The sequence below is a fragment of the Eschrichtius robustus genome, chromosome 8 (assembly GCF_028021215.1).
Source record: "Eschrichtius robustus isolate mEscRob2 chromosome 8, mEscRob2.pri, whole genome shotgun sequence".
Lineage (NCBI taxonomy): Eukaryota > Metazoa > Chordata > Mammalia > Artiodactyla > Eschrichtiidae > Eschrichtius > Eschrichtius robustus.
This window is the reverse complement of record NC_090831.1, coordinates 21,074,409-21,100,755: the sequence shown is the minus strand read 5'-3', so window position 1 is coordinate 21,100,755 and position 26,347 is coordinate 21,074,409. Positions and strand designations below refer to the sequence as shown.

General features: G+C 35.9%; 1 protein-coding gene across 1 annotated transcript in view; it reads right to left on the bottom strand.

Annotated features, from left to right (window-relative positions):
* Nucleotides 1-26,347, bottom strand: part of FBXL13 (F-box and leucine rich repeat protein 13) — a 188,044-nt gene that overhangs the window by 11,760 nt on the left and 149,937 nt on the right. The window contains exons 18-19 of the mRNA XM_068549800.1: nt 12,493-12,576; nt 1,109-1,243 (exon numbers count right to left, since the gene is read on the bottom strand). Of these exons, the coding sequence (XP_068405901.1) occupies nt 1,109-1,243; nt 12,493-12,576 (219 nt within the window). The remainder of the gene's footprint in view (nt 1-1,108; nt 1,244-12,492; nt 12,577-26,347) is intronic.

Below are 26,347 nucleotides of genomic sequence, written 5' to 3'. Positions count from 1 at the left end.
AAAGCTCTCTCTGGTATGCTAAACTAGTCCATCTATTTAAAAGTTTCCAAAATTTCGTTGCTCTTGTCTCCTCTACTGTTTTCCCTATCAAAGTGGCCCCTCACCCTTCTTCTGCAGTTTTGGTAGGGTTTCAAGACGGAACAAAATTTTATGTGTACATTCAATCTGCCATATTAATCCAGAACCAGAGATCTCTATTTCTTGACATGGGGATATATGCATAGTATATTAAGAGAAAAGAAAGTAGGTTACAATGTATTTTAGAAAGTATGATTCTGTTCTTTAAAAAACAAGACAAAGCACAAACCTGTAACTATTTCTAATCTCTGTACATAGAAAAGAATTCTAGAAAAATAAGTATAAAATGCAAAAGTGGTTATATCCTGGTTGGTGGTATGACTTTGAATTTTTACTTTCTCCTTCACATTTTTATATGTAGTCCAAAGATTTTGCAATGAGCATATATTCCTTTCAAAGACAGATGTCAAGAAAAATTATCCAACACTTGAAAATAAGACAAAAGATGATTGCATATCCTTTCAGTGTCTTACCGGAACATTGTTTTAACAGGTCCAACTGAGAAATTCTATAAGGAATTATGCTTTTGTTTGACATACTGTTTAGTATTGATTAGGGCCCAAACTCTGTTATATTTTTGCCCAGGAGAGATGCAAATTATTTCTGTCTGGTAGGAACTATAACTCCAAGGTTATGGATTTTTTACCTTGTAGGACATTAACCAATTTTGGATTTAACCTAACAATCATATTCCAACATTCTTTCTTCAGTTCCTATAAATACCCAGTTTGATCAAATGCTCTATGAACTGACTTTACCATTTTGCTGGTTCTCTCATTGAATTAAATAAATATTTGACACATTTTTATATTTGTATAAGAGTTGTCTTTAACTTCTTGCAGATTCTACTTTGACACAAATGAAATCATAAAGCTATTTCCAATTTGGGGAAAGAAGAAAACTCTAATGAATACCTCAGACATGGCAAAGAAAACAAGTTCTCTGGTGAGTCCAACTGCTAATTGCTACCCTGCCTGGGTTCTTTGGCAATACTTCAATCTGATATGTCTGAGCTGACTCCTGCACATACCTTTGGACAGCCAGCAATGCTGAGAGATGTGAGATTAATACAATAAATGGCCAGTGCTATAATAATCCCATCTGACAGCTGGGGGCAATAAGAGACATCCAAATGTTCCAAGATCAGTGAGCCTTTGCAGAATGCCTGCAAGAAATTCCAAAGTTAAAGGTTTTTTTTTCTTTTTCTTTTTCTTAGTCTTTATTCAAATGTTGTGTACATCTATAGCCATCTTACCCATAGCAGTTTACCTAGTATGCATTTCAGTTTCTGAAATATAGATGTGTTACATTTTGTTGCAAACAAAAGCCATTATGTCCAAAATTTCTTTATAACAAAAGATACTCACACACCAGTTAACAGTTCAGTAATATTCAAATTCCTGCTAACAGAATTTGGTTTTCCTGAGGTTAGCGCTAATGGAATTTTACCCATGTGGTTAGTAATTATTAGAGTTATATTCAGTCCAATGAGTGGAGGAAAAGAAATCTGGAGATGAGAATTGGAAGGCAAACACTCTGGGGTTGACAGTATAATATAATGGAAAAAACACAGTCTTTGGAACCAGGCCGACCTGAGTTTTAATTTCATTCTACCACCTTATTAGCTTTAAACCTTAGCAAGTCACTCGATCTTTCTGAGCCTCAGTGTCCTCTTCTTCAAATTAGGGAAAATATCTACCCTCCAGCATTTTCTGAAATGCCAAAATGTTCATCTGAAATTTTTAGGGCTAGAAAAGGTCTGGAAATCATGGAAATTCTTCCCTTTATCTCAGTAGTTCTTAATTTTCATTCCTACTTTTCAGTAAAAACAAAAAACAAACAAACAAAAAACCTGAGTGATAAGAAGAATCCATGAGGAAATAATGGTCAAATTTTATAGTTCAGCAGTTATACAAGAACAAAATGATCTGCAGAAGTAAACCTAACAGTAACTGTAAAAATATCTTAAGTCAAGATGAGTAGAAATTGGAAACCATGACCAATTCAAGATAACATTAATACTAATAAGAAAAGTCCCTCCCCCAAATTACAAGAATTACAACTATCAACATGTGCTCAGTCACTCTAAAGGTTTAGCCTCATTGTGAAGCAGCTCAAATTCTTAGAGTACTAAATTAGAGACCGCGGTATATGATAGTTTACCATTTTTAGTTACAAGTATTAGATTTTAGTAATCCTAGAGGATTACTAGTAAGGCATCCCTTATTTACATGTAAAAATGGATGTCTATCAGACATTTTCCTCTCAGACCTGAGGGAAGGACCTGGGCTGTTGGATCAGTCATGGCCATTAGAATGACTCCAGGGGTAAAACCACCAGTGGGCTTCCCTCCCATTGAGTATGCCAATTTCCCCTTATTTTAGCCCTAAGGAAGACTGGAAAGAACTAGTCAGCCACCTATTTTCTTTAGTAAGTTAATAGAAGAGGGAAAGTTTCCTGGAGGGGCAATTTAGCACAGTAGATAAGACTAGGACTGTGGCATCAGATATAGTGGGTTTAGAAGCCTTGCTCTGCCACTATGGGTTACTGAAACTCGCTGAGCCACAATGTCTCTTTGGGTAAAATGCAAATGATAACACCCATATCAAAGTTTAGTTGTGCAGATTATACGAAATAATATATGTACCTGATATGGTTCCTAGAACAAAGTAGATTCTCTAGCTAGCTATAAAATTGTATATACAGTGTTACTTGAGAGACAGTATAACATGCTTGGCATGTAGTAAGCACTCAGTAAATGTTAACTGTTATTGGGATTTGCATATGATACCAGTAATAATAAAGATGCACATTTGTATTGTACTTTGGAGAAAACTAAAAGATATTGGTTATTTTACCCTAAATCATCTTTTTCTGACCACAGCAACCCACAGTGATTCCTCTTTCCTTTGACCTCATACAGAACTTGTCTTTTTCAACTGATTCAGCACTTATAGTACTTGACTCATTCCTGTTTTGTGGCTAAATTTATATGGAGATTTGTTTCCTCTAGCAACTAAGTGATGTCAAAAATTGGAAGGAGCAGCTTGTCAGGAAATATTGAGGTCCCTGCCATTGGAGATAATCAAGCATAGAGGGCACAGCTAGTGTGGTGCAGAGGGAAATCTAGCTTTAAAGGATTGGAATTGGTGGTCTTGAAGCTCAGCTCAGATTCAACAAGTTTTTCAATTAGAATGCAATGTCTCTGAGAGGTACTGTCTGGAACCCTGCTAGCTTTTTATACCCCTTTCACAAGCATCATATTTAGAATACAGTAAGTTCTCAATAAATACTAGTTGCTTGCTCAGTCCTTTATGGGTATCTTCAAGGATATAAAGAATTGTTTTAATAATACAGGAATTCTTATGTTGCAAGGGGTAGGATAACATTGTTTTCTATTTAGAGAATGGTTAGAGTTCAAGGAACCAGAGAAAATGTAAAGCAAGAAGGAATATTTAAACAATAAGAATAGTTTATTGAAAGATGAAACAAGCTTCAAAGGGAAATTCAAGGCTCTTGGTGTCTGCAAACCCTTTTCAGTAGCATCTGTCAATATCTTGGACTGCTTTAATCAGTTCTGCTTTAAGCCTTTTTTAAAGCTCTGATATTCTTTGAAGTTAAACTTTCTCAGAGGTTTTAAATTAAGAATAACTTATAAAAATGATTACAAGGTCTATGATACATTCATGGTAGCATTCTCACTCATGGAAAATCTGAGGCACAAAGATTAGTCCAAGGCATTGTGCTTGGCATAAATCAGTGCAGATCTGAGAAATAAGTCAGAACTTTTCCTCTCTTATAATTCATATTTTTCTTTAGAGACATGTAAGTCGTATTAAATACTTAAGTCTGCAGGCATGTTTCACATAATCATTCATGAAATTCCATTTCTGCCCTACTGATAAGATTATTATATGTTCTTCTGGCTACAGTGTTACAGAATCACACATATATCAATGCTGTTGATTTTTTTTTCTTGGAAAATGTTAGACTGAGATTCTTAATCTTTTATAGTGAAAATGGAGAGAAAATCAAAAATTACCAAGATTGACTTCCATCCCATGTATCAACCAATTTTGCTGTGGGTTAACAATCTTGAAGACAACTTCCAAATCGCTTAGTGAATTAAATAATTTCTTCTCTGTTTCTTATGAGCTGAGTCACAGTATGGGGGCTTAATGACTGCATTCTTAAGTTGGGTATGTAGAAGAGACTGAGTTTCACTAACATTTACTGACTTTCACAATAATGTGCTTCTGCCAAAATCCTGATTTAAACCACCTCGACAGGTGGCAGCTCCCAGTCTCAAAAAAGCTCACCTCATGGTGCATACTCATAACACCATCTCTTGACTATTTGCCTCATTACATTCTGATTAATCCTGCTACCAACTTCTGTCTGGGGGTGGGGTGGGGTTTCCTATTGATAATTACAGAAAAATCTTGTGCTATCAAGAACCATTTTCTGTAATGAAGACTATTTTGTGCTGCTTCAAAGGCTGAAATACAACTTCCACAATTTTAAGTTACAAAACTGAATTCATAACTACAGTATCTCAAATATCCTTTTGACCACAACACTGTGAGACTAGATATCAATTACAGGAAAAAAAACTGTAAAACATATAAACATATGGTGGCTAAACAATACACTGCTAAATAACCAAGAGATCACTAAAGAAAGAGGAAATCAAAAAATACCTAGAAACCAATGACAATGAAAACATGATGACCCAAAACCTATGGGATGCAGCAAAAGCAGTTCTGAGAAGGAAGTTTATAGCAATACAATCCTACCTCAAGAAACAAGAAACATCTCATGTAAACAACCTAACCTTACACCTAAAGCAATTAGAGAAGGAAGAACAAAAAAACCCCAAAGTTAGCAGAAGGAAAGAAATCATAAAGATCAGATCAGAAATAAATGAAAAACAAATCAAGGAAACAATAGCAAAGATCAATAAAACTAAAAGCTGGTTCTTTGAGACGATAAACAAAATTGATAAACCATTAGCCAGACTCATCAAGAAAAAAATGGAGAAGACTCAAATCAATAGAATTAGAAATGAAAAAGGAGAAGTAACAACTGACACTGCAGAAATACAAAGGATCGTGAGCGATTACTACAAGCAACTATATGCCAAAAAAATGGACAACCTGGAAGAAATGGACAAATTCTTAGAAAAGCACAACCTTCCAAGACTGAACCAGGAAGAAATAGAAAATATAAACAGACCAATCACAAGCACTGAAATTGAAACTGTGATTAAAAATCTTCCAACAAACAAAAGCCCAGGGCCAGATGGCTTCACAGGTGAATTCTATCAAACGTTTAGAGAAGAGCTAACACCTATCCTTCTCAAACTCTTCCAAAATATAGCAGAGGCAGGAACACTCCCAAACTCATTATATGAGGCCACCATCACCCTGATACCAAAACCAGACAAAGATGTCACAAAGAAAGAAAACTACAGGCCAATATCACTGATGAACATAGATGCAAAAATCCTCAACAAAATACTAGCAAACAGAATCCAACAGCACATTGAAAGGATCGTACACCATGATCAAGTGGGTTTTATCCCAGGGATGCAAGGATTCTTCAATATACACAAATCAATCAATTTGATACACCATGTTAACAAATTGAAGGATAAAACCCATATGATCATCTCAATAGATGCTGAAAAAGCTTTCAACAAAATTCAACACCGTTTATGATAAAAACCCTCCAGAAAGTAGACATAGAGGGAACTTACCTCAACATAATAAAGGCCATATATGACAAACCCACAGCCAACATCGTTCTCAGTGGAGAAAAACTGAAACCATTTCCACCAAGATCAGGAACAAGACAAGGTTGCCCACTCTCACCACTATTATTCAACATAGTTTTGGAAGTTTTAACCACAGCAATCAGAGAAGAAAAAGAAATAAAAGGAATCCAGATCAGAAAAGAAGAAGTAAAACTGTCACTGTTTGCAGATGACATGATACTATACATATAGAATCCTAAAGATGCTACCAGAAAACTACTAGAGCTAATCAATGAATTTGGTAAAGTAGCAGGATACAAAATTAATTCACAGAAATCTCTTCCATTCCTATACACTAATGATGAAAAATCTGAAAGAGAAATTAAGGAAACACTCCCATTTACCATTGCAACAAAAAGAATAAAATACCTAGGAATAAACTAACCTAAGGAGACAAAAGACCTGTATGCAGAAAACTATAAGACACTGATGAAAGAAATTAAAGGTGATACAGACACATGGAGAGATATACCATGTTCTTGGATTGGAAGAATCAACATTGTGAAAATGACTGTACTACCCAAAGTAATCTACAGATTCAATGCAATCCCTATCAAAGTACCAAAGGCATTTTTCACAGAAAAATATTTCACAATTTGTATGGAAATACAAAAGACCCTGAATAGCCAAATCGATCTTGAGAAAGAAAAACGGAGCTGGAGGAATCAGGCTCCCTGACTTCAGACTATACTACAAAGCTATAGTCATCAAGACAGTATGGTACTGGCACAAAAACAGAAATATAGATCAACGGAACAGGATAGAAACCCCAGAGATAAACCCACGTACCTATGGTCACCTTATCTTTGATAAAGGAGGCAAGAATATACAATGGAGAAAAGACAGCCTCTTCAATAAGTGGTGCTGGGAAAACTGGACAGCTACATGTAAAAGGATGAAATTAGAACACTTCCTAACACCATGCACAAAAAGAAACTCAAAATGGATTAAAGACCTAAATGTAAGGCCAGACACTATAAAACTCTTAGAGGAAAACATAGGCAGAACACTCTGTGATATAAATCACAGCAAGATCCTTTTTGACCCACCTCCTAGAGAAATGGAAATAAAAATAAACAAATGGGACCTAATGAAACTTAAAAGCTTTTGCACAGCAAAGGAAACCATAAACAAGGCGAAAAGACAACCCTCAGTATGGGAGAAAATATTTGCAAATGAAGCAACTGACAAAGGATTAATCTCCAAAATATACAAGCAGCTCATGCAGCTCAATATCAAAAAAACAACCCAATCCAAAAATGGGCAGAAGACGTAAATAGACATTTCTCCAAAGAAGATATACAGATTGCCAACAAACACATGAAAGGATGCTCAACATCACTAATCATTAGGGAAATGCAAATCAAAACTACAATGAGGTATCACCTCACACCGGTCAGAATGGCTATCATCAAAAAATCTACAAACAATGAATGCTGGAGAGGGTGTGCAGAAAAGGAAACACTCTTGCACTGTTGGTGGGCATGTAAATTGATACAGCCACTATGGAGAACAGTATGGAGGTTCCTTGAAAAACTAAAAATAGAACTACTTATGACCCAGCAATCCCACTACTGGGCAAAGACCCTGAGAAAACCATAATTCAAAAAGAGACATGGGGCTTCCCAGGTGGCGCAGCGGTTGAGAATCTGCCTGCCAATGCAGGGGACACGGATTCGAGCCCCGGTCTGGGAAGATCCCACATGCCACGGAGCAACTAGGCCCGTGAGCCACAACTACTGAGCCTGCACATCTGGAGCCTGTGCTCCGCAACAAGAGAGGCCGCGATAGTGAGAGGCCCACGCACCGCGATGAAGAGTGGCCCCCGCTTACCGCAACTAGAGAAAGCCCTCGCACAGAAACAAAGACCCAACACAGCCAAAAAAAAAAAAAAAAAAAGACATGTACCACAATGTTTATTGCAGCACTATTTACAATAGCCAGGACATGGAAGTAACCTAATTGTCCGTCGACAGAAGAATGGATAAAGAAGATATGGCAAATATATACAATGGGATATTACTCAGCCATAAAAAGAAACGAAATTGAATTATTTGTAGTGAAGTAGATGGACCTAGATTCTGTCATACAGAGTGAAGTAAGTCAGAAAGAGAAAAACAAATACCATATGCTAACACATATATATGGAATCTAAAAAAAAAAATGGTTCTGAAGAACCTAGGGGCAGGACAGGAATAAAGATGCAGACGTAGAGGATGGACTTGAGGACATGCGGAGGAGGAAGTGTAAGATGGGACAAAGTGAGAGAGTAGCACTGACATATAAACATTACCCAGTGTAAAACCGATAGCTAGTGGGAAGCAGCTACATAGCACAGGGAGATCAGCTCGGTGCTTTGTGACCACCTAGAGGGGTGGCATAGGGAGGGTGGGAAGGAGATGCAAGAGGGAGGGGTTATGGGAATATATGTACATGTATAGCTTATTCACTTTGTTATACAGCAGAAACTAACACAACATTGTAAAGCAGTTATACTCCAATAAAGATGTTAACAGAAAAAAGAAAAGAAAAAGAATGTATATATAAATTTATCACTGTCATTTTGCTGTAAAACAGAAATTCACACATTATAATTCAACTGTACTTCAATAAAATTTTTTTGTTTGTAAAAAAAAAAATTATTCCTTCTAAGAGCATATTCTGAATCTCCTTACCATAGGAAAAAGAGCCTTGCCATTTACATAGATATTTAACTTTTAAAGTATAAACAAAAAGATAATTCTTTAACAAACTAATTTTTATTTGTCTTGAATATTGACCATCATTTATTTGGTGTTAGCCCAGAAATAAATAATCTTATAACATCTCTATACACAATTTGGGCGTAATAAATATCCACACACATTGACATATTCATGTAGTCTAACAACCACTTAGATGTGTACATATATTTAATTTACACACATGTACTAGACAATTAGGTATATACTTACATGTAGTTACATGTAAATATATGTAATCTAACATATGCTAAAACTTGTAAATATTTAATTTGCACACATACTACACATAGGTATACATTTACATACATACTTACATGTAAACACACACAGGCATATTTTCAGTACGTACACACATGTGTAAGTCCTTGTGGTGAGACATAACTAAACCTGATTCTCTCCTCTTTAGTGCTGTTTCTTAATCAACTACCTCAACATATGAAAACTGAAATAATAAAACTTTTGTCAATCTCCAAGGTTTTCACTCTCAAATAACCTGCATAAAGAAAAATATGCACATTCATATGTATGGATATTGCATTAATGTATTTATAGCATACTTCATTCCCCAAAAAAGGGAATGAGAAATAAAAACTAGATTAAGGGAATGTAAAAAGCAACTAGAGTAAATAATTTTATTTATTCCTTTTGTTCTATCCAAACAACTTAATAAGACAGAGCTTCCAATTTATTTGTATTGTAACATCCCAGTTAGACCAGTTTTTTGCCAAACTTTGACAGTCTGTTACTTAAATTCGCAAAATGCTCAAGGAAAAAGTTTCTTAAGAAATCCTCAATTATGACTGTATCAAACATTGCTTCCAAAATAAATGTGTCTTTCAAGAGCACCAAATAATTTTAGTTTAACATGATTGTTGAATGTCTAATGTTCTCAGAACAAAACTAAAGTTGAGGAAAGTAATTAAAACCAGATCCTAAAAAGTCAATACATCTGAGGCTCCAGACACTCAAACTGCATGTGCTGTGGTTTCCAGTAAAACTAAAATGAGGTAATTTTTTATTCCTATTATGTTCATGATTTGTGCAAAACCAAATCAGGGTAAAAATGCTCTCCTCCTTTTTCTCATTAAATCATTATGTAGTTTTCAATGTTTTAAGCTAAAAAGAAAATCTCCTATAGTTACCTTCTAAAGTAATAAGAAAAAATTTCCTGATAAATTTAGGATAACCTAAACATCTCAGTTTAACCACCTTAGTTTATTCTCTTCCCCCTCTCTTGTAAATCCAGATAAGGAATTGTGAAATTGGCTTATGTGTCACTTTCTCCTCCCCCTTCTTTGTTTCATCTCTTTTGGAACTTAGTAATTGGGCTGGAGGAGGGAAGGAGGAGAAGGATTACCACATGCCCAGAAGTGTGAACCTTGGAACCTTGGAAGAGGTAAAATGAGGTTAAATGCCACAACACTCGAGTGCACACACACACACACACACACACACACACACACACACACACACTCCAAAAGCAAGGAGGAGAAAAAGAAGGATGATGAGAAAGAGAAAAAATTTTTTTCATGAACTTGAATAGAACAGCTGATCTTATGCAACTAATAATTAAATAATTCTGTATTTCCATGTGCTTGTATTCCCCGTTTTATTTTCTTTAAGTCACTGAAAATCAATACATACCAATTTTTAAAAGGTTACATTTTTTAAAGCTACGCCAAACTCAGCTGTATGATCATATAGTTAGCATATGGGTAAACGCTTTCATCTAAAATCTCAGAGCACCTAAAAATAGTATGATTTTTCAAGCCCCAAAGAATGAAAATAAAAAGGCCTGGAACCTGTAGGCTCAGAGATAAATGGCAGAAAGCACTGGCTTCCTGATACGTAGCCTCAGACTTTGGTCAGCCCTCTCTCTCATCCAAAGAAGCATTTTAAAATTAATAAGTGATGGATATTAAGAGGCCATGTATGTCATCACCATGGTAGGTTTTAATACTTCTAAATGATTTGTAGTTGTTGATCAAATGTGACTGATCACCATATAAGAAATATAACCCAGTATTAGAAATGTTAACACTTAACCGTTTTATTTTAATAAACTTTATTCTATCACCTTGTCAAAGACCTTTTGAAAGCCTGACTAGATCATATTCATGGATAAAGTTTTATGTAAATGCATGTTTAATCCTTAAATGAACTGCAGTAGGTAAATCATGGTTTAGCCTTACAGGAACCTCTTGGCTTTTTCTTCTAGTAGGTTACATGCATTATAACCCCTTTTGTTATTGTAGAGTTACAGTCTTGTCCTATATGCAAGTTGTTAGTCCTCTCTGGGATCTTTGTTTTGAAAGATAGTGTTTGTTCTTTTTAACTCTTTATACAATTGAATGTACTACTAGGTAGATTTCTTAGGAACCTGCTAGAACCTTCGGAACCAGGGTCTGAAACTGGGGGAAATTGACATTGCTTGACACTAATGCCTCTAAAAGGAGACTTCTTAATGGTGTTACATTTTCCTCTTAAGTACCATTACATTGTCCAGATGCAATGAAATACAGCAAAAATCATTTGAAAACAATTTTTCCCACTGTCATGTTGCCAATCAACCATTTAGAACAGCAGTTCTCCACTTCTACTCTTCGTTTCTGTAAAACTAGATTAGTTAGATTAGTTTGCTGAGATGGCATAGGACTTTGGACTAATCATTTAAGCCCTCTGGGCCTTAGTTTCCTCACTTGTAAAATTACAGAGTGGTTTAAATGGTTCTAAGATTCCTTGAGCTTCAGAACACTAGAATTCTATGCTAAAGTCTAGAGCACCGTTTGGTCTGGCCCTCTCTATAGCCCACCAGTTCGTATAATATTTTAACACTCTCCTATTAGTAATGTTAGAACTTGCAAAGTCTATTTCAAATTCATGGAAGAGAGCTTAACTTCAAGTCTGCCATGCTCTGGTGGACTTCTCAGCTATCATTTGCAGTATCTTTCCACATGTGAGATAAATCCTTTTTTCTCAACAAGGATTTCTATTAAAAAAATTTTTTTTTCTGAGTTAGCCCCAGTTTTTCATAAATGCTTGGGGTTTTGAACTCTCAGGATACTTTAAATGGAGTTTCTGATGCATTTTACAGTTTCTGCATTCCTAGATTATTAGTTCCCTTTAAGAATGTTATCTTCCATTATTTTACTAGTAAGTAACCAGATTTTGCCCTAGTTCAATACATGTGTGACATATGATTGCAACTTTTCTTCTTTTAACAGCAAATTGAGTTGCTTAATGTTGTGATAAACATTACATGTGGCTTACTCACAATAGCTACTTTATGACTTCCTATATATCACTCAACACCACGTCTAGGAAATTTACTTCTCATGAGTTCTTAAAGTACCATTTGAGCACATAATCATTTATCCTATCCAGTTACTTATCTCATGCTTTCCATCCTGGTAAACTATGCTACCAACTATGTTTGAGTAACTCAAGTCCCTAATTGTTAAGTACCTGGTGTAGGTTTTCAAAGTCCCCCAATTGTTATGGTTAGATGATATAACACAGATTATCTACAGAACACTTCCATTATATGAGAAGACTTTTACCACACTGCAGTTCATCATTCTACAAGTAAAATGGCAACCTATCCCTAGTTATCCTGTAAGTCTGACATCTGGAAGGGAGAGAGTAGACAAGAAAAATGGGAAAGCAAACCTCTCAGTCACCTTGGGCTGTGGAGACCTGACTATTGGCAGATGTTGATCTTGGCTCAACCAAGATCACATATGTATTGTTACAATTCCAGTCCACTTCTTTTTTCTGTTATGACCTACAAAGATTATTTGATTTGTGCTTAATTTTCAATCTTAATTCTTTAACAAAAAACTGTAATTATCTTACCTGAATTCCAATATCGGTGATTTTATCACACTCAGATAGAGAAAGTTCCTTTAATTTTTTATGCCTGGAAAGTGTCATCAAACCCTAAAAATGTTTAATATAAAGATTATTTGATGATTATAGTTTAGTATGGAAGGTATATTTCCAATAAGATAACAATTATGCAAACTAAAAAAATTTAGCTTCTGTCTTATATTTCTTTACACTTAACAAATCATAAAATCACTTTGGTTAGACAACATTGTTAAATAAAATTTTCAGGTTGTCTCTAATGTTTTACAAAGTGTTAGAAATCCCAGAGCCAGGAAACTTCTTATCTTGCCTTCTGTTTCCAGGTAAATGTTATACGAATCAATATAAAGAAACCTTAAAGACCCCTAAGCTTACAGCTTTGTTTTGAAGACACTTCATGTGGCTAATGAATCTATTTATCAATAAATTCTTTTTTATGCCTAATCTAAACATCTGAAAATCTTTAGCTCATTTTATTATGTTTAACTGCTTGGAGGGAGAAGAAACATCTTTATATAAAGGCCTATAGACAGATAATCATTCATCAATAGCTCAGTTCTTTTTTCAGGCTAAAAGCTTTGTTTCTTTTTATTTAAAAAATATAGATTGTACTTTTAGCCCTTCATTTTTTTATGTGTGGTTTTGCTGGCCCATTTCTCCGTACCTTCCCGCCCTAAACTGGCACAACATTCAGATAAGGAACTGACTAATGTGCATTATAGATGCCATCCTCCTGTTTTGCATTCAGGATCATATTACTTTTCTATTTCTGTTAGATATGCTTCCTAGACCATTTTCCTCATTCTATGGTCCCAGAGCTGGCTGGCGGGGAAAATGCCAGAAATGGTATATGATTTGTCCTTTTTGCATTTTATTTGCAGGACTGGTTTACATTTTATTGGTCGTAAAAACCACATTTGGATTGTAATTGAGAATGGGTCCTGCAAATATTATATCCCGCTTTTTTCACTGATGTACATATTATGCCCTTTCATTTTTCAAAAACAAAATCCAGATCAAGGAGAAAAGTGCTTGAAATTCTGCTTCATTGAAGTCACTGTTTAAATTGCAATTTCTAATTTCATTTAACAGTCCTGTACACCACACAAAAATAAAATCACTCCGTTTATTCTTTTAATTTTATTGCAAATGTGGATTCTTTTGCTAGGAGCACAGTATGTTTTCTGTCTCCTTATTTCAAAACAAAGAATGGGCAAACCCTGTGAAGCCATCACACGTGGTCTGGGTTCCAGATGTGGATACTGTTTTATTCATGTTAGAGGAATTGGAGTTTAGATACTACCCCAACAGAAACTAAATTGTTTGAACAAAAATATCAAGTAAGAGATGAAAAGTTTTTCTCTTTGCCCTGTACTTGATAATAGCTAAATATGTTTTATTTTTCTATTATTCTTGATAATAGCTAAATATGGAATTTGTGTTATGAAACTATCTCTGAATAGTTTCTCTGAAGTTTTCACTTTTTTTTTTTATGTCTATGTAGCCATGTTAGAATTTTTTTAAGATGAGCTGTAATGAAGTATACTTGCTAAGTACGACATTTAGCAGACTATAATATCTTTACCATTTTGTTCAAAATTATTTTAAAATATTAATTAATATTAAAATGGAATGCCACATTTCATCACTATGGTTGTTCATTAAAGTGTATGGCCTCAAAATTTAATTAATTAAATATCATTAGCCATTAAGTAAATACAAATCAAAACCACAGTGAGATACTAAATACTACATACCTACTAGGATGGCTATAATTAAAAGGACATAATAAGAAGCCTTGGCATTGTGAAGCTTATAAATGCTCCAAATTAGAAGGTGAAGCAAGTGATGGTTCCAACATTTTACAGTCTTTCTTTATACCTTAGAAAGTCTTAAATCTCAGGTCTAGGCAAAATTCATTCATTCTTAATTCATCATTCGATAAATATTTATTTAGCATGTATTATATTGTTCAGGCTCTGGGATAGAAGCTGGGAGTATAAAGGTCAATGAGGTGCAGTGTTTACTCTCAAGGAGCCCATAGTCTGGCATTAAAGACAGACATGTACACTAGATCATTACAACCCTGTGAAAGGTAAATACTGTGCACAGTGGTCGAACCAAAGAGGAAAGATGAGGGCACTACTTTGGATTAGAGAAGACTGCATGGAGGAGAGTCATGAGTGGGGGAGTGTAAATTTCCAAGAAAGCTACAGAGGGAAGGACATTCTAGGCTGAAGGAGCAGAATGTGCAAAAGCATTGAGGTATGAAATAGTATGGCATGTGTATGGAACTATATAGCATGGCATGATTAGATTTACATGGATTTTTTAAAAATCTGATCTAAGAATTTCTCTTAAGGAAGAAACTACAGGGTTTTGTTTTTGTTTTGTTTTCTTTAATACCTTGTTAAGTGCTTGGGGGGAAAAGTCCTAGGGGTTGGCTGTGCCAAGCTTTTCTGGGAGGAATAAAAAGAGGAAAGTGGGAGGACAAGACAAAAAAAGAAGCAAAGAGGAGCCAACAAGATGGAGTTTCTGGGCCTCAGTGGGGCAAAGAGCAGGTGGATACTTAAATTTTCAGGGAAGCTGTAGCATCATGAAAATGTAAATCCTCCTTCATCTCCCTCAAAAGTCAGCCAAACTCACGAATGCTTTGCAGGAAAGGTTCTGGTTTATTTTCCCAAAAGTTAGAAGGGGCTAAATTTTGTAATCAGGTAAAATGCAAAGGAAAGCAGATGGTGTGGTAGCCTGGAGAAGTCACTAGCATTGCAGGTTGTATGAGAATGCGAAGCTCTAGGAATTCATAGGAATCCTGGGGAGCACTTTGCTCCTTCATAGGCCATGGAATTGAGAGACCTGGATCTTAGGGGTCCAGGCGTCCTTAGTGGAAAATTGACTTATATTGTAGCTCTGGTCCATTGAAGGGAGTGTCAAGGCTTAAGACTCAAAAGGAAGCAGACACCAAGCCATGAGAGCCTTGTACATTATTCTGGAATGTGGATTTTATCCTATGCAACATTGTTAAACAAAACTTTCCCTCCTTAGGGAATAAGTGACAATAAAGCAAAAAGAATGAGGATGTGTTTCAAAAGAGGTATAGAGGCCACAGGGCAGGGGGTGATTGCTTTTAGTTGGAAGGAATAGGTGACAGTCTAGAAGAGACTTTCATAGAGGAAGAAGAATCTGAATTAAGCCTTAAAGTCTGGGTAAGATTTTGACAAAGGAATAGGAACAGTGTTTCAGACTGAGGAAGCAGCATGAACAAAGGCTTCATTTGGAAAGTGTGAGTTGTTTGGAAAATAGTTCAGATTGGGGTCACTGGGAGTAGTAGGTGGGAACACTGCACCCTGCCAGGAACAGATGGATGTACACCAGATAGTTGGGAGCAAACAAATCCTTTGAAAACTGTTCTTTTTTTCCCCCAATTTTACATCTGGAATTGTTTAGCTGATGTAGATAGACATCAGCAATGAATGAGTTACCAAATGTTGGAATGGTATGTGTGTCTCTGTGTACTTACTATATGACTGAGTCATACTACTCCAGGCTTAAAATATCACCAACATAAACATAAAACATACCTCCCCCAACTCTTTATTTTGAAAATATTCAAATCTACAGCCAGGTTCAAAGAATGGTATAATGAACACTTATATATCCTTTACCTAAATTCACCAATTATAAATACTTTGCCACATTTTGCTTAATTGCTGTGATAGTTTACTGATATTTATGTGTGAATATAGTTTTATATGTATGTATAATATATATATTTTAAATTCATATGTGTAGTGTGAACCATTTGAAAATAACTTTCAGATATCATGATGCTTTACCTCTAAATATTCTATATGCATCTTCCTAGGAATAAGGACATTTTCCTATGTAACTATATAGGATTATGTATATATAATATGATACCGAAGATTAACAGTACTACCATACTATATAATATAGAGTCAGTATTCAAATTTGCTTTTTATCCAGTCCTCAGAGTTCACACATTGCATTTGGTTGCATGTCTCTTCAGCCTTTTTTTTTCTTTAAATATTGTCTTTCAAGATCCCAGGCCAGCCATTACATAAAATGTCCCACATTCTGGATTTGTCTGACTGTTCCTTATGATTAGATTCTAGGTAAACATTTTCTGTAAACTACCTAGGTGCTGTTTCATTAGAACTGTATTTTTCGTCTTTATTTAATAAATAATCCATGATGTGATCCTTTGAGACCACATGAATTCCCTGTTTCCCAACAACCTTTCAGTCAATGATTTGAGCATTAATTGATGATCCTTGCCTAAATCAGTTATTTTGTTGAAAGTTGCAAGATGCTGAGTTTTCTGATTCTATCTTTCCTTCTAAATATAGAATCTGTTATTCATGTAAACCTTTTTTTACATCACTCTTTCCCTTATTTCCTGCTGAATAGTTTGAAAGGTACTTTGAACAAAAGATAATTTTAGACATAACAACTAGCTGTTCCAGTTAATTTGTTGTGTTACCTATTAACAATCTTTTTTATTAAGATATAATTAACATATAACATTATATTAGTTTTAGGTGTACGTATAGTGATTCAGTATTTGTATATATCGTGAAATGACCATCACAATAAGTCTGTTTAACATCTGTCACCATATATAGTTACAATTTTTTTTTCTTGTGATGAGAACTTCTAAGATCTCTCTTAGCAACTTTCAGATATACAGTACATTATTATTAACTGTAGTCACCATGCTGTACTTTACATCCCATGACTTATTTATTTTATAACTAGAAGTTTGTATCTTTTAGCCCCCTTCACCCATTTTGCCCACACCCCACAACCCTACCTCCGCCAATTACCAATCTCTTCTCTGTGTCTATGAGGTTTTTGTTTGTTTTTTTTTAGATTCCACATATAAGTGAGATCATACAGTATTTATCCCTCTGTGTCTGACTTATTTCACTTGGCATTGTGCCCTCAGGGTCCATCCATGTTATCACAAATGGCAAGATTTCCTTCTTTTTTATGGCTAAATATATATATACACCACATTTTCTTTATCCAGTCATCCATCAATGGACACTTTGGTTGTTCCCATGTCTTGGCTATTGTAAATGATGCTGCAGTGAACAGGGGGGTTACATATATCTTTCTAAATTAATGTTTTCATTTCGTTTGGATAAGTACCCAGAAGTGGAATTGCTAGATCATCTGATAGTTCTATTTTTATTTTTTGAGGAACCTTCATAGCGTTTTCCATAGTGGCTACACCAATTTACATTCCTACCAACAGTGCACAAACAGTCCCGTTTCTCCACATTCTCACCAACACTTGTTATTTCTTATTTTTTTGGTAATAGCCATTCTAACAGGCAATAGTCTTTTAATTTTCCCAAACTCCTGTTAAGCGCATTTACAAAATGGAGTTACTGTTTTGCTTGGTGTAATTATGTTGTTTGTTGGCAAAAGATGACACACTGAGGAAAATAAAAACATGAGTATTTTGCCCTATTATAAGACTAAATATTTGGTCATAATTAAAAAACAAGTTTTATATATTGTTAAGAGGAAACCTTGTTAATCGGCTTCACAATCTGAAAGATTTAGTCTTTACAACTTGCACATGGCTTTTCTTCTGAGAGTCTGTGCTTTTAGAAAAAGTCTGGAAGATGGTCTAGGCATTATGGAATACTAACTTTAGAATAAAATACAATGTAGTTTATCTGATAGCCACAAACCATCCTTGTTTATGGTATGTTTCAGTTTAGAAACTGTCAACACTTTAATACAGGCACACCAGAACAGTAAATAAGCATAAATAAATTTTATAATCTGTTCTGCATATGATTAAAGAAAGTCTCTTGAAAGAATCTGTATAAAATTACATAAGACTACATAGTTTGTCCAACTTTTAATTCATTTTTTCTTGAATACTCTTTATAAGCAGTAGCTTATAGGCTTTCAATATTAAAACACTAAAACAAACCTCTCTTCCATAGTCATGAGATAAGCCATTGTAAAGGTATGGAGAAAATATGAAAATATGACAAATGATTAATAACTACATTATTATAAGGAGTTCATACAAATTGGCAGGAATATTGAGACCCCTCAGTATATAAATGACTAAAGAATATAAACAGAAAATTCACATAAGAAAAAATACAATCACAAAGATAAACAAATATAGGGGGGAAATTTCTCTAGCTGAGAAATATATAAATATAATCTATACAATTTAGGATATTTACTATGTGAATATAGGATGTTGGAAAATACATTCTATGAAATAAGATGGAATGAGGTACCCAGGAGTCTAGGATACTGAGGACCTTGATGTAATTATTGGGGGTGTAGATCATGAGAAATCTAAAAAGAACAAAAGGTCCCTAACAGCAAACATAAGAAGCCTCCTTTCTTGCTGCTTTTTTTTTGGGGGGGGGGAGGGTAAAATGGGATATAAGTTGTTGTGATAGAGGGGATACAGTTAGAAGGTGTTGTTGAAAATCCTTTGTGTAAATTTTCTGCTTTCAGTAATGCTTAAATTGTAATATACGGAATGCCTATGATTCCTTGTCAAACATACTGAGAAACAAAACAAAACAAAGGGGAAGATTCTGAAGTCAAATGGGTGTCTGTCTTTTTTGTCAACCAGGACCAAATGAGCTCTGAGTCAGGAGAGATGTGTCCTGGTACTGGATTGAAACATGTTGAAATGGAATTCAGTATCTTGTGTCCAAGTCCTAATCCTTTTCTTAGGATTCTTTTCCTGGTTAATGGTACCACCATGTCCACAACTGACCAAATAAAAACCTGGATATTATCTGTGTCTACTCCTCTCCCCACTGCTCCCCATATCCAATCAATCACCAAGCCCGCCCTACCTATACTGCCTCCTAAAAATCTCTTATGCATGCCTCATCTGCCACCACAATCAAAACCTCATTATTTCTAGTGTCATTGCAATACCTTTCCCATTCTTAAATAGATCTCCCTTACTGTTATGTCTCTGTACCCAAATCTGTATGAGTTCTACTCAGAGTTCTTCAGTGGCTCCCATTGCATATAGCACAGTCTGAATCGCTTTGCGAGGCCATGCACCTTCTGCCCTCCACCTCTTTCTCCATCCTCATCTCCTGCCACATCCTCTGTCTTCTCAGGCCATGCTATGAGAATACAAAGTCACCTGTGAATCCCCAACATATAACCCTCTGTCATGTCTCTATGCCTTCCCCCCTGCTTCTTCCTTCATTGAGAATGCCCTTCTCTTCTTTACCTCACAAACACCTACTGAAGTTCTTAGCTGCACCTCAAAAGCTGAAGAGCATCTCCTGACTCCTTCACAGAGACAAAAGCGCTCACTTTCCAACTCATCCATGCTGCCAAGATGCAGTGCAGTGCACATATCTCCATAACAGCAAATATACCTCATTATGTCATAATTCCAATAAATTATTGCTAAGATGTATTGAGTGTTTACTGTGTGCCAGACACTATGTTACGCAGTTTACAAATCCTCACAACACTATGAGGAAAGTAATATTATAATTACTGTTTTAAAGAGAGGGTAATGGAGGCACAGAGAGGTTAAGTAACCTGCCTGAACTCTCATAGTGTTGTGACACCTGTAAGGATGTGAAGCCACACTCTGAACTCATGCTTTTAGTAACTTTTAGCCGTGTAATGTTGTTACTCTTGTTGTTGTTGTTGTTTTGCCACTAAGCTGTACCTTGAGACCAGGACTGTGTAAGTTTTGTACTCCTATAACCTTGCATAGTGTTTGACACACAGTTGACAATGAATAAGTATTTGTGAATGAATGAGTAGTCTATTTACAAAATTATCTATTTTTATGGACCCAGTTTTCTCTTATCTTGCTGGCATACTCTCAGAATTCTTGGATGAAATCTAGTTCCCTTTGTAATTGTGTGAATCAGTGTTTACATTTATATAATGTTTCTTTCTGAAAGATTCGCTCTGTTTGGTGTTGCCTACCACATTCGCTAAGGAGTAAAGAACAAAACTTTTATTGGAAATATGTTTTATCTCAATTAACACATCCTCTTTCTAAAATCGTTGATAATGCTATCTTGTACAATGTCCATGAAAATGTATCTTAACCTCACAAGTGATCTTCCCTTTTATACTCTGGTTAGCAATTACAATTTTATAAAAATAATTTACCTTCTTAATTATTTCTATTTATTTCTACTTACTTGATTATTAGTATGAATTTTGTATCATACTTCTTTTTAAAATGTGTCAACCTTTCCACCCTAATTTACCAACCTACAAGTCTAAAGGAAAGCAGGCTTTGGCCAATACACAGAAATTGGTCCTCTATATGGAGGGAAGGAAAATAGCATCTCTGTTACCTGGAAATAGAACAAGTCACCTTGAGTCTACTTGCCTCCTACCTGATGGAGGTTGAGAGGAAAGTTATATCAACCAGATATTCTCCTTGAGGGAAATGACAAGCTCAGGTTGGTCACTTCTTTTTGCAATGATTTTAGTAGGCATTTTGCTGGAAACAGGAGAAAATTGACTGGAACTCCTATGAGGAAAACCACTATTGCTAGTGATGGGACCAGCAGATTCATATAAGGCCACTGGCTGGGAAGAAGGGCCTGGAATGGACTAAGGAGAGGTCCAGCTTCATATGAAAAAGTTCAGAAGGGCAGACTTCTAATGTGGTTTTTGTTTTTAATCCAAGGCAAATCCATTTGTCTCTGAGTTATTCTGCTTTCTTTTAACTCCCATTCTTTCTATTTCTTAAATCTCAAGTGATTTCATGTGCTTCCTCCTTTAGGGGTTGTGCTGCACTAAACCTCTGGCTTTATTTGTATGTGTGTTCCATGCAGATGGGTGGCCTCTTGAAAGCGTATCATCAGATTAAGACATGCAACTGTAAGCTCTCCCACTCCAGCTCAGATCATAAATAAGAAAATGTAGAATTTTTAAAAGTCTAAGTGTTTGGTTTACAGGAAGGAAACGGTACCAGATCCATTCATTCCCTCACTCACTGACTCACTGATCAAATATTTTACATGCCTCTTATGTACTAAGCATTATGTTGGGCATCCCAAAGACAGGATGATCCAGCCTCTGCCCTCAAGAAACTTACAATTTGTAAGGAGACAGGCGTGGGAAAAAATATTAAAATATATTGAGCTCATTGCTTTATTGGAGGCATTATCAAGTACAGCGGAAGCACAAGGTAGGTAGATCCTAAGCCTGCCCAGGAATTCCAGAAGAGCTTCACACAGCTGAAACTTGAGGGATGAGCAAGAATTTACTAGGTGGCCAAGAAGAAAGGCTGTTTCAGACAGAGAGATTAACTCACAGAAATGGGAAGGCAAGGAGAGCATGACATGTTTGCGGAGCCGTAGGAGAGTCAGTTCTATGTCTCTGGAGCACAGATGAAAGGTGGGAGTCATCTGGAAGTGAGGCTGCACAAGTAGGCAGGAACCACCTCAGGAAGAGCTTGGTTCTCCACACTAGACTATTTAGACTTTATGCTGAAAGCAATGTAGAGCTCCTGAAGAAGTCTGAGCAAGGAAGTGAAAGGCTCAGATTTGCATGCTGGAAGATAACACCACAGCAGAGTGGAGAACAGATTTGAGGACAGTGATACTTAAGGCAAGAGAGGTTAGTAAGGAGAAATGGTGCTTGAACTATGGCAGTGGCAGCAGGGTTGGAGAGGAGGCAGGGGGACAGATATAGGAGATATTGTTAAAGTTCTCACATCGGCTTCTTTTTTTTCTTTGGCTAGAAATATCTGAAACTAAATGACCTTATAACATATACAATTAAAATTAAGATGGAAACAACACGCCAATATTCAATTAGAATTACCGGGTTTTTTTCTTTGTTTTGCATTTCAATTTGAAAATAATTTGGGTGCTACCCAAATGAGGCCATCTTAAAGCATAACACCCCTCTAGGGGACTATGCTGTAATGTGGCAGGGATAAGATACAATATATTAGGAACTAAAGAACGCTTACTTATTTAGAAAACCATCTAGAGTAATTAATCTCACCATAAGATTTAAGTTTTCTTGAAGAGAGAATGGATCAATAAAATAAAACCTATTGATATTGCCTTGAAATGACCTAGGTTGAGAGTGTGATTTTTTTTGAACTTTATTTATTTTTTTAAACAGCAGGTTCTTATTAGTTATCCATTTAATACGTATTATTGTATATATGTCAATCCCAATCTCCCAGTTCATCACACCACCACAACCATCCCCCCCCACCACTTTCCCCCTTTGGTGTCCATACGTTTGTTCTCTATATCTGTGTCTCAATTTCTGCCCTGCAAACTGGTTCATCTGTACCATTTTTCTAGGTTCCACATACATGTGTTAATATACAATATTTGCTTCTCTCTTTCTGACTTACTTCACTCTGTATGACAGTCCCTAGATCCATCCACGTCTCTACAGATGACTCAATTTCGTTCCTTTTTATGGCTGAGTAATATTCCATTGTATATATGTACCACAACTTCTTTATCCATTTGTCTGTTGATGGACATTTAGGTTGCTTCCATGGCCTGGCTATTGTAAATAGTGCTGCAATGAACATTGCGGTGCATGTGTCTTTTTGAATTTTGGTTTTCTCTGGGTATATGACCAGCAGTGGGATTGCTGGGTCATATGGTACTTCTATTTTTAGTTTTTTAAGGAACCTCCATACTGTTCTACATAGTGGCTGTATCAATTTACATTCCCACCAACAGTGCAAGAGGGTTCTCTTCTCTCCACACCCCCTCCAGCATTTGTTGTTTGTAGATTTTCTGATGATGCCCATTCTAACTGGTGTGAGGTGATACCTCATTGTAGTTTTGATTTGCATTTCTCTAATAATTAGTGATGTTGAGCAGCTTTTCATGTGCCTCTTGGCCATCTGTGTGTCTTCTTTGGAGAAATATCTATTTAGGTCTTCTGCCCATTTTCGGATTGGGTTGTTGGTTTTTTTAATATTGAGCTGCATGAGCTGTTTACATATTTTGGAGATTAATCCTTTGTCCATTGATTCGTTTGCAAATATTTTCTCCCATTCTGAGGGTTGTCTTTTCATCTTGTTTGTAGTTTCCTTTGCTGTGCAAAAGCTTTTAAGTTTCATTAGGTCCCATTTGTTTCTTTTTGTTTTTATTTCCATTACTCTAGGAGGTGGATCAAAAAAGATCTTGGTGTGATTTATGTCAAAGTGTTCTTCCTATGTTTTCCTCTAAGAATTTTACAGTGTCGGTCTTACATATAGGTCTCTAATCCATTTTGAGTTTCTTTTTGTGTATGGTGTTAGGAAGTGTTCTAATTTCACTCTTTTACATGTAGCTGTCCAGTTTTCCCAGCACCACTTATTGAAGAGACTGTCTTTTCTCCATGTATATTCTTGCCTCCTTTATCAAAAATAAGGTTACCATATGTGCATGGGTTTATCTCTGGGCTTTCTATCCTGTTCCATTCATCTATATTTCTGTTTTTGTGCCAGTACCATACTGTCTTCATTACTGTAGCTTTTGTAGTATAGTCTGAAATCCAGGAGCCTGATTCCTCCAGCTCCGTTTTGTTTTTTTTTTCTCAAGATTTCCCTGGCTATTCGGGGTCTTTTGTGTTTCCAAACAAATTGTGAAATTTTTTGTTCTAGTTCTGTGAAAAATGCCATTGGTAGTTTGATAGGGATTGCACTGACTCTGTAGATTGCTTTGGGTAGTATAGTCACTTTCACAATGTTGATTCTTCCATCCAAAAACATGGCATATCTCTCCATCTGTTTGTATCATCTTTAATTTCTTTCATCAGTGTCTTATAGTTTTCTGCCTACAGGTCTTTTGTCTCCCTAGGTAGGTTTATTCCTAGGTATTTTATTCTTTTTGTTGCAATGGTAAATGAGAGTGTTTCCTTAATTTCTCTTTCAGATTTTTCGTCATTCGTGTATAGGAATGCAAGAGATTTCTGTGCATTAATTTTGTATCCTACAACTTTACCAAATTCATTGATTAGCTCTAGTAGTTTTCTGGTGGCATCTTTAGGATTCTCTGTGTATAGTATCATGTCATCTGCAAACAGTGACAGTTTTACTTCTTCTTTTCCAATTTGTATTCCTTTTATTTCTTTTTCTTCTCTGATTGCTGTGGTTAAAACTTCCAAAACTATGTTGAATAATAGTGGTGAGATTGGACATCCTTGTCTGGTTCCTGATCTTAGAGGAAATGCTTTCAGTTTTTCACCATTGAGAATGATGTTTCCTGTGGGTTTGTTGTATATGGCCTTTATTATGTTGAGGTAGGTCCCCTCTATGCCCACTTTCTGAAGAGTTTTTATCATAAATTGGTGTTGAATTTTGTCAAAAGCTTTTTCTGCATCTATTGAGATGATCATACGGTTTTTCTTCTTCAATTTGTTAATGTGGTGTATCACATTGATTGATTTGCATATATTGAAGAATCCTTGCATCCCTGGGATAAATTCCACTTGATCGTGGTGTATGATCCTTTTAATGTGTTGTTGGATTCTGTTTGCTAGTATTTTGTTGGGGGTTTTTGCATCTATATTCATGGGTGATATTGGTCTGTAATTTTCTTTTTTTGTAGTATCTTTGTCTGGTTTTGGTATCAAGGTGATGGTGGCCTCATAGAATGAGTTTGGGAGTGTTCCTTCTTCTGCGATCTTTTGGAAGAGTTTGAAAAGGATGGGTGTTAGCTCTTCTCTAAATGTTTGATAGAATTCACCTGTGAAGCCATCTGGTCCTGGACTTTTGTTTGTTGGAAGATTTTTAATCACAGTTTCAGTTTCAGTACTTGTGATTGGTCTCTTCATATTTTCTATTTCTTCCTGGTTCAGTCTTGGAAGGTTATACCTTTCTAAGAATTTGTCCATTTCTTCCAGGTTGTCCATTTTATTGACATAGAGTTGCTTGTAGTAGTCTCTTAGGATGCTTTGTATTTCTGCGGTGTCTGTTGTAACTTCTCCTTTTTCATTTCTAATTTTATGGATTTGAGTCCTCTCCCTCGTTTTCTTGATGAGTATGGCTAATGGTTTATCAATTTTGTTTATCTTCTCAAAGAACCAGCTATTAGTTTTATTGACCTTTGCTATTGTTTTCTTTTTTTCTATTTCATTTATTTATGCTCTGATCTTTATGATTTCTTTCCTTCTGCTAACTTTGGGTTTTGTTTGTTTCTCTTTCTCTAGTTCCTTTAGGTGTAAGGTTAGATTGTTTATTTGAGATTGTTGTTTCTTAAGGTAGGCTTGTATTGCTATAAACTTCCCTCTTACAACTGCTTTTGCTGCATCCCATAGGTTTTGGGTCGTCGTGTTTTCATTGTCATTTGTCTCTAGGTATTTTTTGATTTTCTCTTTTATTTCTTCAGTGATCTCTTGGTTATTCAGTAATGTATTGTTTAGCCTCCATGTGTTTATGTTTTTTACGTTTTTTTTCCTGTAATTGATTGATTGATTGATTGATTGATTGATTGATTGATTGATTTATTTATTTATTTTTGGCTGTGTTGGGTCTTCGTTTCTGTGCAAGGGCTTTCTCTAGTTGTGACAAGTGGGGGCCACTCTTCATCGCGGTGTGCGGGCCTCTCACCATCGCGGCCTCTCTTGTTGCGGAACACAGGCTCCAGACGTGCAGGCTCAGTAGTTGTGGCTCACGGGCCTAGTTGCTCCACGGCATGTGGGATCTTCCCAGACCAGCGCTCGAACCTGTGTCCCCTGCATTGGCAGGCAGATTCTCAACCACTGCGCCACCAGGGAAGCCCCCTGTAATTGATTTCTAATCTCATAGTGTTGTGGTCAGAAAAGATGCTTGATATGATTTCAGTTTTCTTAAATTTACTGA